General features: G+C 37.9%; 1 protein-coding gene across 1 annotated transcript in view; it reads right to left on the minus strand.

Moving 5' to 3' along the window:
• Positions 1 to 643: 643 nt before the first annotated feature.
• The window catches only part of CHM (CHM Rab escort protein), a 61,087-nt gene continuing 51,843 nt past the window's right edge, over positions 644 to 9,887 (minus strand). The window contains exons 14-15 of the mRNA XM_035324830.1: positions 9,123 to 9,289; positions 644 to 2,638 (exon numbers count right to left, since the gene is read on the minus strand). Of these exons, the coding sequence (XP_035180721.1) occupies positions 2,435 to 2,638; positions 9,123 to 9,289 (371 nt within the window). The 3' untranslated portion in view covers positions 644 to 2,434. The remainder of the gene's footprint in view (positions 2,639 to 9,122; positions 9,290 to 9,887) is intronic.

A 9,887-nucleotide genomic window follows, 5' to 3' on the forward strand; every position in this document is an offset into this window, starting at 1 on the left:
TCCAAGGTGCTTGAAGGATAATACAGCTACTTGTTTAAAAATTCAATTAACCTTATCTTTCTTTAACTTGATTTATTAATAATCCTACAGATAAATTACCAGTTTTTAAAAAGTCATGTTATCTTTTGAATACATCCTGTATGACAAGCCTTAAAAACTACTTCAAATAAGCCTAACCCTCACTTTGTATGCTTAAATCATTTCAAGCAGGAACAAAATGCAGTTCAATGCATGATTTCCGTAAAATAAAAGATCAACAGTCTTATCTACTGCTATTGCAAGTAAGCTATTGGGTACTCAAGTACCATAGGAAAAGCATTTTATGTTTCCATTTGCCATATGAACAAGACATGAAAAACATTTTTTAAGCAATCAATGTAGTGTGAAGTCATAGCCTACAACTTGCAGATTATTCTGTTTTATCTAAAATCACATTTGCAGGATTATCAAAGGTTGCTTCATATGGACATGAAGCTTTACACAAACTACTTGCTATCTTATGTAAACATAATGTCACACATATTGAACTTCAATCTTATTACAGATGTCAACATGCTGAAGGTGAAGAACAGAATTATCAGAAAGTCTCCGCTAACAAATGAACTGCTTTTCTTGATTAATTGAAAGAAAACACACAAAAACGTACTTGCAAGCAAACCTTTAATTTTCATTGACGATTTCCTTGTAAACATAGAAGATGAAAAATTCAACTATGATCCCCATTACTGAAAGACGAACAGGTACTATGTCCTCCGCTTAGTTCTTTTACAGATTTGCAGATGGTTAAGTACAATTACCAGATACTCATGCTTTCCAACAGGCACAAAATTACAGCTAAACAAAGTCTGCTTAATACTATAAATATATGTAACTGCTCAACCACAAGCATCCACAGGTAACTGTTGTTTAATATTAGAAACATTTCAACGACATTTTTCTGAGGACTTTGGGATTATACACACAATGGTGCCTATCCAACAGACAAAGAATGTAAGCACCAATAAATTCGTTTTTGAATTGCAAATTGGACAATGTATTATGATGCAAGACAAAATGAAGTTAACCGTATCGGTCATGCTGTAAAAAAATAAATTAATTAACCTTTATGGCACAAAGCCATTTTAAGGCAGTAACATGCACTGCAAAACTGTACAGAAGTTTGGTTGTGTCAAGTCCAGACAGTGCTGAATATTCATAATTTTGTGGCATTTTTATTTACATACAGTATTTAAGTACTGCTAGAATTGTAACTAAGTTCACGTACAAGTTTAAACTGTCTCATCAAAATTCACTGATCTCTATATTTAGACACACTGTTGATCTGTTGGGTGTACATTTAAGGTAAATCCTAATGTAAATGCTAAATACTTTTCATCATTTAATTTGAAGTATTATTCAGAAGAAATGCAAGTTGATCCTATCATTCACAACAGTGTTCTCGTTTTGTAATTCTTCATACATACTAAACTTATAAATAGTTCAATAAATTTTACTGTATAAATGTTTTATGATTACCATTACAAAACGCATCATGTACAGCTATCACACTAGTTTTAATCCTATTAACAGGGATCAATATAAACCTTTGGAATTCTAAGTCGCACCTCCTCAGCATGGAAAACCTCAATCATCATCTAAACTTCTCGGACACCATACTTGCAAAAAATAATTATTGGCTTATTAGAGGTCCAGTGTTGCAAAAAATCCAACAAAATGTGACAACAGTTATGTTCAGTATATGATTTTTGGTTTTGTTAGGAAGTCTAGCATTAAGTTTAAACTGCATGTAAAACAGTTTTCTGTGAAGAACGCCCATTGGATTATACTTCCTTTTAAATTATGGCTTCAAAACCATACAAGATTTTTTTCACGATACAAATTAAATGATGTTCTTTTGTATTCTAAAGCCATCCCAGAGCTGTTAATACTATTGCCTTTAGGTTACATTCCTAAAAAGCACTCTGAAGGACAGATGAAGTTTACATACAACTGTTTAATTAGCATAGACACAATGACTTTCAGTAGAAATGTCACACTTTGTAACAGATGATGGTCTTCTGACTGGTAATCAAAATTGCATGTTACTTACATTAATTTTGACTTGCCTGTTTAAAAGATGTCTTTCCAAGATGTAAACCAAAACCAAACTCTCTCATAAATGAGTCAATTTTAACGTTTTAAATTCAAATGTTTTGTTCAATATTATTTATTTTTAAGCTATAAATACCCTGGATCTGGTGGACCTATGACTTTATTTAGAAATATCTTAGCTATGAATGAAACTATTTGAATAAGAAATATTATTCAAGCTAAGGAAAATAAGGCAATCACAAATAGTACAACTATGGGCTTATTAAACTTCTTTTTCTTATCCTTGCTCTCTAAAACTTTAGTTTCTTTCAACTGCCTTGTCTACAAGGAGAAGAGAGCTAATTCATTCTTCACTACATTCGTTAACAGCAGTACTACCTCTGCTACTGCTTTCCTCAGCTGAGGGTTCAGGTTTTGTCTCTGGTGAATTACTGAGTCCAGACTCTTCTGATGCAATCTCATCTTCATCATAAATAATATCTTCTGGATTTGGCGGTGGTGGGCAAAATTCCTCTGTAGGAAACATTTCTTGGAAAATAGTTTCAGCCTATTAGGAAAAATAAACACAAAATAAACTTCACTTCAAAATGTAATACCTTACAGCAGTATTTTGTAGGTATTTAAGATTAACATCTGTTCTTTCAGATCAATATTGATTTAATACTTTGGCCTTTTGTAAACACATAGGAATTACCATACCTTCTTGCAGTTCTCCAAAAAAACCTTTTCCACTACAAAAATATCTCTAGTCAAACATGAAGAGTTGTATGGGAAGGATCTTGCCATGTCAGGTAAGAGCCAGCTCCAGGTAACACACAAAGCGACCTGCTGCTGCCCAGAGCTGAGCCACTGAGCGTCACTGGTTGTGCCTCTGAGAGCAGATTTAAGAAAGGAAAAAGCTGTGTGCAGCAGCTGGCAGAGAGGAGCGAGAAGCAGCCCTGCAGCCCCCAGGGGCAGTGCAGCAGGAGAGCAGGAGGTGCTCCAGGCACAGAGCAGCAGCTCCAGAGGCCCGTGGCGGAGCTGATTGTGCCCCGGGACCCCACGCTGGAGCAGGGGCAGAGAATCACAGAATCACAGAATCACAGAATTTCTAGGTTGGAAGAGACCTCAAGATCATCAAGTCCAACCTCTGACCTAACACTAACAGTCCCCACTAAACCATATCCCTAAGCTCTACATCTAAACGTCTTTTAAAGACCTCCAGGGATGGTGACTCCACCACTTCCCTGGGCAGCCCCTTCCAGTGACTAACAACCCTTTCGGTAAAGAAGTTCTTCCTAACATCCAACCTAAAACTCCCCTGGCACAACTTAAGCCCATTCCCCCTCGTCCTGTCACCAGGCACGTGGGAGAACAGACCAACCCCCACCTCGCTACAGCCTCCCTTGAGGTACCTGTAGAGAGCGATAAGGTCACCCCTGAGCCTCCTTTTCTCCAGGCTGAACAAGCCCAGCTCCCTCAGCCGCTCCTCGTAAGACTTGTTCTCCAGGCCCCTCACCAGCTTTGTAGCCCTTCTCTGGACTCGCTCAAGCACCTCCATGTCCTTCTTGTAGCGAGGGGCCCAAAACTGAACACAGTACTCAAGGTGCGGCCTCACCAGAGCCGAGTACAGGGGGACGATCACCTCCCTAGCCCTGCTGGCCACACTGTTTCTTATACAGGCCAGGATGCTGTTGGCCTTCTTGGCCACCTGAGCACACTGCTGGCTCATATTCAGCCAACTATCAACCATCACTCCCAGGTCCTTCTCTGCCTGGCAGCTCTCCAACCACTCACCTCCCAGCCTGTAGCTCTGCTTGGGGTTATTGTGCCCCAGGTGCAGGACCCGGCACTTGGCCTTGTTGAACTTCATGCAGTTGACCTCGGCCCATCAGTCCAGCCTCTCCAGATCCTCCTGCAGAGCCTTCCTACCTTCGAGCAGATCGACACACGCACCTAACTTGGTGTCATCTGCAAACTTACTGAGGGTGCACTCAATGCCCTCATCCAGATCATCAATGAAGATATTGAAGAGGACCGGCCCCAGCACCGAGCCCTGGGGAACGCCACTAGTGACCGGCCTCCAACTGGATTTGACTCCATTTACCACGACTCTTTGGGCCCGGCTATCCAGCCAGTTTCTAACCCAATGAAGCGTGTGCCAGTCCAAGCCAAGAGCAGCCAGTTTCTTGAGGAGAATGCTGTGGGAAACGGTGTCAAAAGCCTTGCTGAAGTCAAGGTAGACCACATCCACAGCCTTTCCCTCATCCACCCAGCGCGTCACTTTGTCATAGAAGGAGATCAGGTTCATCAAGCAGGACCTGCCCTTCATAAACCCATGCTGACTGGACCTGATCGCCTGCTTGCCCTGCAAGTGCTGCGTGATGACTCTCAAGATAATCTGCTCCATGAGCTTCCCTGGCACTGAGGTCAAACTGACAGGCCTGTAGTTTCCCGGGTCAGTCCTCCGGCCCTTCTTGTAGATGGGCGTCACATTTGCTAGCCACCAGTCAACTGGGACCTCCCCCGATAGCCAGGACTGTTGATAAATGATGGTAAGCGGCAGAGAGTGACCATAAAGGAGTGGCAAGGATGAAGCGTTACGGACCGACTGCAGACCCCAGGGGAGGTAGAAGAGGGTGGATGGGAGGAAGATGTTTTTAGCTTGCTTTTAGTTCTCATAGCTTTAGTCTGTTAGTAGTAGATTACATTAACTTCCCTTACACTGACTGTTTTGCCCATGACGGTAACTGGCAAGTGGTCTCCCCATCCTTATTTCAACCTATGAGATTTTTTCATCAACTTTTCTCTCCCTGGTGCTGAGCTCCCTACTGGTGTTAAACCACCACAAGGTCCATAAAGGTTTTCTTCTCCAAGCCTCTAAGCTTCTGTGGCAAATGGAGACAACTGACACAGATCCCGGTTATGTTTTGGGTTTCTTCAGAGTGAAAGGAATATTGCCTATCAATTTTGTCTATTTAGGAAACTTACGCCCTAAAGATGACCCATGATAAGAGCTCCCACGTAGGGAAGAATACAGTTCATCTTTATATGATATTTTTACCAGCCACTACGCTGAGAAAGCTGACAGTAGGGTCAGTTAATGCCAACTGCAAAGGCTGATTACATGATGCGGATTCCTGGACAAGGGGGAATTGTTTTCAGATTAATACATCATTGAGCATGTACGAAACAGCTTTCTGTGATAAACCTCAGTGCACACCAGCAGTGGATTTGTATCACCTGCACATGGATGTAGGGCTCCATTATTAACTGCTCAAATGACCTTGTCTGCTCTCAGTTCAATTTAATTTTTCACTCTGCTTCCTAAATTTCACTTTTCCTTACCCATTTAAAATAATTTTAAAACTATTTATATTAGTATATGAAGAAATATATATATATATAAATCTATTATCTACTGCAAAAAGATGTCTGTAATTTCAAAACCCTGACTATTAAGTCTGGATGACAAGGGGATGCAAATATCCTACAAAAGGTTTACAAGCTAAGTTTCTGAAGATAAGAAAAAGACTTTTGATTTCAAGTCTGCACTTGCCCTTGACACTCCAAAAACATACTTAAATTACTGTATTTAACAGAATACGGATGAAGAAAAGTGCCATATATTGCACTAAACATATGGAAAAATAGAACAGACAAACACTCAATCCTGCATTTCTGAACAGTTTTTCAGCCTCCAATTAGGCAGTGACCAGAAACAGTCAAGTAATTATGAGGATGAACATGCAAAGAAATTCTCAGTATCTGACCTATGTAGGACATCATGACATTGATTATAATTGAACAGTTTAATGGTATAGCGTGCTTTCAGGTCTAACAATTTTTTAAGTTAACCTTACCCAGCTGAAGTCATGCAGAATAACCAATAATAATTTAACATCTCCTTCATTACAGCACATTGATATTTATTGTAATTAAGTTAGTAACTACTAAATATTGAAGCAACAATTTAAGTGTACCAGAGGTGTACCAAATATGTATGTTTGAATTAAGCATTAAGACATAAGCATGCAAAGCATTTGCAATTAGATATTCTGATTTATAACTGTTAAACTACCTTAAGTTGAACAAAAATGAGTTTTGTTGTTACTATATTTTGATGGCACATAGTAATTGTATGGGCTTCCGTAGCAACATTTACAGAGAACACTACCAAACTAACAACGCTTGGAAATACAACACACTTTAAAAACTATGAAATCCTTCCAGATAAAGAAAAAAAAAAAAAGGAAACGGGTTAAAGCACAGGTTAAAGCACAAATATTGGCATGACATCGTGGTGCTTTCTTATAAACATGGAGATGCCTCAGAAATCTGAAATAACTCAGGGAACATTACATACTAATTCAGTACATGATAATTCATTCCAGGTTGTGGAGAGCAAAAAATAGAAACTGGAAGCAATCTGGAAGAAATCTGTACATACAGAATTTGAAGGAATCATAAACAGGACTTTACATTTGATTAAGCCTATCCTCAGGGCAAATAAATGCAGACATTAAAAATTTAAGCAATATAATACTAGATTTCAGAAAACTAAATTAAAGTAAAACAAGAATTAAGTCATCCGTATACTGAGATAATCAGTTGTTAAGTTGTGATACCTCAGCTTCTAAGTAACATATCACCAATGCAATCAAAGAGCATAACAGAGGAATTAGAAATACTAATGGTAATGAAAACATAAATCATAGGAATTATCACTAAAACAGTACGCAGAATTGATTAGAGAACTTATATTCAATTTTCCAAGCTATCCCAAGAGTAACACGCATAGGTGTTTTGTTTTGTTTTTTAGTTATTAATAGCTTTCTCATCCATGAATTTGTAATTATCTCATGTTTAGAGATTTTCACCCGTTGCTAGGAAGATGAAAGGGATTTGGGGGTATAGGGCACACCAACTTACATTTGTTTTCTCCAATTGTCTGGAAAGAACACTAATTGGGAAGGATGTGTCCTAACTTTTGAGTTCTGCTTTATTTTCAGCCCAGTCCTTATTTGGTCCTCACATACACTCCTTGTTTTTTTTCTTCATGACTTTTAATTATAAACATGTTTACACTAAAATATTTTTCACTGTAAATAGTGACCATGTATTTTAAAATTTAAAACAGGTTAAAAAAAAAAAGTAACTCCTACTCTCTGAAAACCCCTGTCAGGCTCTTCTCAATTGTTTCTCCTCTGGGATATGTCCAGTTAACATCTCACTGACTGTCAACAGATTTCACATGAAGGCAAACTACAGTACTTAGATTGTGTACATACAGCTTGATCTATAATACCACTACTCAACCATTTGTAATAATAGGAGCTCTTAATGCAGAAAAAACAAACGTGAATACTAGAAAGGGTGGCTGTCTGAATTAGGAATATGCTGTTTTAAAACAAACTTAAACAGCTTTTAACTTGCAGTGTTTCAAGTAACTGCTGAAAAAATCTCTTTTAAAGAAGATTTAATTTACAATTTAAAAGTGCTACCATAATAATTGTCTTGCATTATTTTCTGTCTTGACAATCCTTTTGTCCTATCAGGAGGCAAATGATTTCCTAGTAAAGGAAAATGAAGGGTACTATTAGCACTTAATTAAACTGTTCTGACCCTACAGTTCATGCTATGTCAGCCTTTACATTTTAAACTCTTATTTTAAGAGGTTTATGACTTACTCATAAAAAGTCCTGCAACTAGTTAGAAGATGCCATGCACATTCTCTGAAGAGGGCCATTAAAAAAACTGCTTTAAAAATGAGTAGTGCCAGTTAATCCTACAAAGATGTAAAATTTTTCTCATACATTAGGTCTGAAAGTACCTTGACATCGCAGTGACGGCTGTGGTAGATTTGCCTAAGAATTTATACCTTCCTTATCAAAACACATCTTTGAATGGAAGAGCAAAGGAGAAGCATTCCTGCAGTCTTCTTGTGTTGAACAAGCCATAAACTGCATATTCTCAAGGTCTTGTCGTCTTCTGCTCAATAGTAGTGGGGAAGGCACAAAGAGATATTTAACGTGCAGTTCTTTAACAATTTCTATGTAACTGCCCTTGATGATCTGAGTACACTGTCTATTGCCAAGAGAGAAGGCAGCTACTTCAGCACTTCTCCATTTACTCTTTGCCTAGGGAGCTTCTTCACTTCCCCTTTCAGAGGACTAGTACTGTGTCTCAAAGTGAGTACCAGTCTGTTATGCTTACTACTAGGCAAGTTGCAAGTAGGTCTCAGATCAGGATTCCAGTTAGCTGGAACTAGATACATAGACACTGAGAACTTGAAGTCAAAACTGAATGTGATTTGGTGCAAAATACTATCTTAAGATGATGAGTTGAGTGACATTCCCCTCAATGACTTCAGAGACACAATTACGCCATAAATTTTTAATGCAGTGGTACTAAAACAAAGGGAAGGTAAGCTTAACAGGTAGCTTAACATGCCAGACTAGTTTTGTTGTTGTTGTTGTTGTTGTTGTTGTTTTATTATTTTTTTCGTTTTTTTTTTTCTTCCAGTACATTTTGGGTTTGTGGCTGTCTCCTGCAGGTATTACACTACTTGGACAATTTTTCCAAGATGAACTGTAGATGGGCTTTTCTGACTGACCTTTAATTTATTCTGTTTCTCTACTAATTTATCTCTTCTTTAACCTTACAGGCAAAAGACTATACATTTTGGGGAGTTACCTTCTGTACTTCTGAACTGACAGTTTTTCCTTTCTACAGCGTTCAAGGAACCATCCTTCCAACATCATCATTTTCAGGTACTGCTGCCTTATAAATGCCCTTTACCTTTTCAGATTAACTATCTACTACTCCTAATGTTACTACACTAACAGTTCTTTTCTGAAATTTCTTCCATTCTCAGTTCCACTGACATTCACTTTGCTTGTTAAGTAAGAATTTTGTGTGTCCAGCTGCGAAGCTTTATAGCCGTATTAGTATTGATTACCTACCATAAAGCAGAATAACCCAGAACAAAAGCAAAGTGGACTGTATTTAAAGCTGAAATTCTGCAACCAAAAAGAATTGGTCTGACTAACCTGTTTGACAGCACAGTCATTTCCTAAAGCAGAGTCTGGGCCAGAACAGACATACACATTTGAGGGTAAGCTGCTGTATGAATTTCTGTCGATTCCTGAAGAATCTCTCATGTTGAAGTATACTGCCCAGAGGACTCTGGGTTTTTCCAATTCTTCATTTTCAGTCTCTAGAAAGATTTAAAAAAAAAAAGTATTTACCATAATCAATGTTTATATGTAATAAAATAAAAACATAATCTAGCGTACCAGAAGTCAATTTATTAACAGGAAATTACATTCATAAACATGTATTTTCAAATTATTTATTTAATTTTACTTTCCATTCTTTTCTGAGGTACTCTTTCATCATAATTCTGTTTTCCATAATTATGTAAACTCTACTTATTCTGTACATGGTATGCCACAGAAGAATGCCTTATCAAATAAACAGTACCAAGAAGCTTGGGTCTAAATTTAACCACTTTTCACTTTGTGTTATCTAGTTTACTCAGGAAAGATTCCATGTGCATATGATGGGTTAAGTAAGTCCTCCATGGGTTGAACCAACTCAGAACTGCATTCCATATGCAAAGCAATTTTTCATGCATACTTTTTTCCTCTCATTTAATAGTTTATCTTCATATGGGAACTCCTTCCATAATGGACCTTTGTATGCTTCAAAGGTTGGTCACATTCAAGCCAATATAAGGAGACTTGCCAAGGCTCATGGTTTAAATCAAAGGCATTGTTTACGTAAAAAAAAAAAAAAAAAAAAAAAAAAAAACC

This window comes from Oxyura jamaicensis, chromosome 4, assembly GCF_011077185.1.
Source record: "Oxyura jamaicensis isolate SHBP4307 breed ruddy duck chromosome 4, BPBGC_Ojam_1.0, whole genome shotgun sequence".
NCBI lineage: Eukaryota > Metazoa > Chordata > Aves > Anseriformes > Anatidae > Oxyura > Oxyura jamaicensis.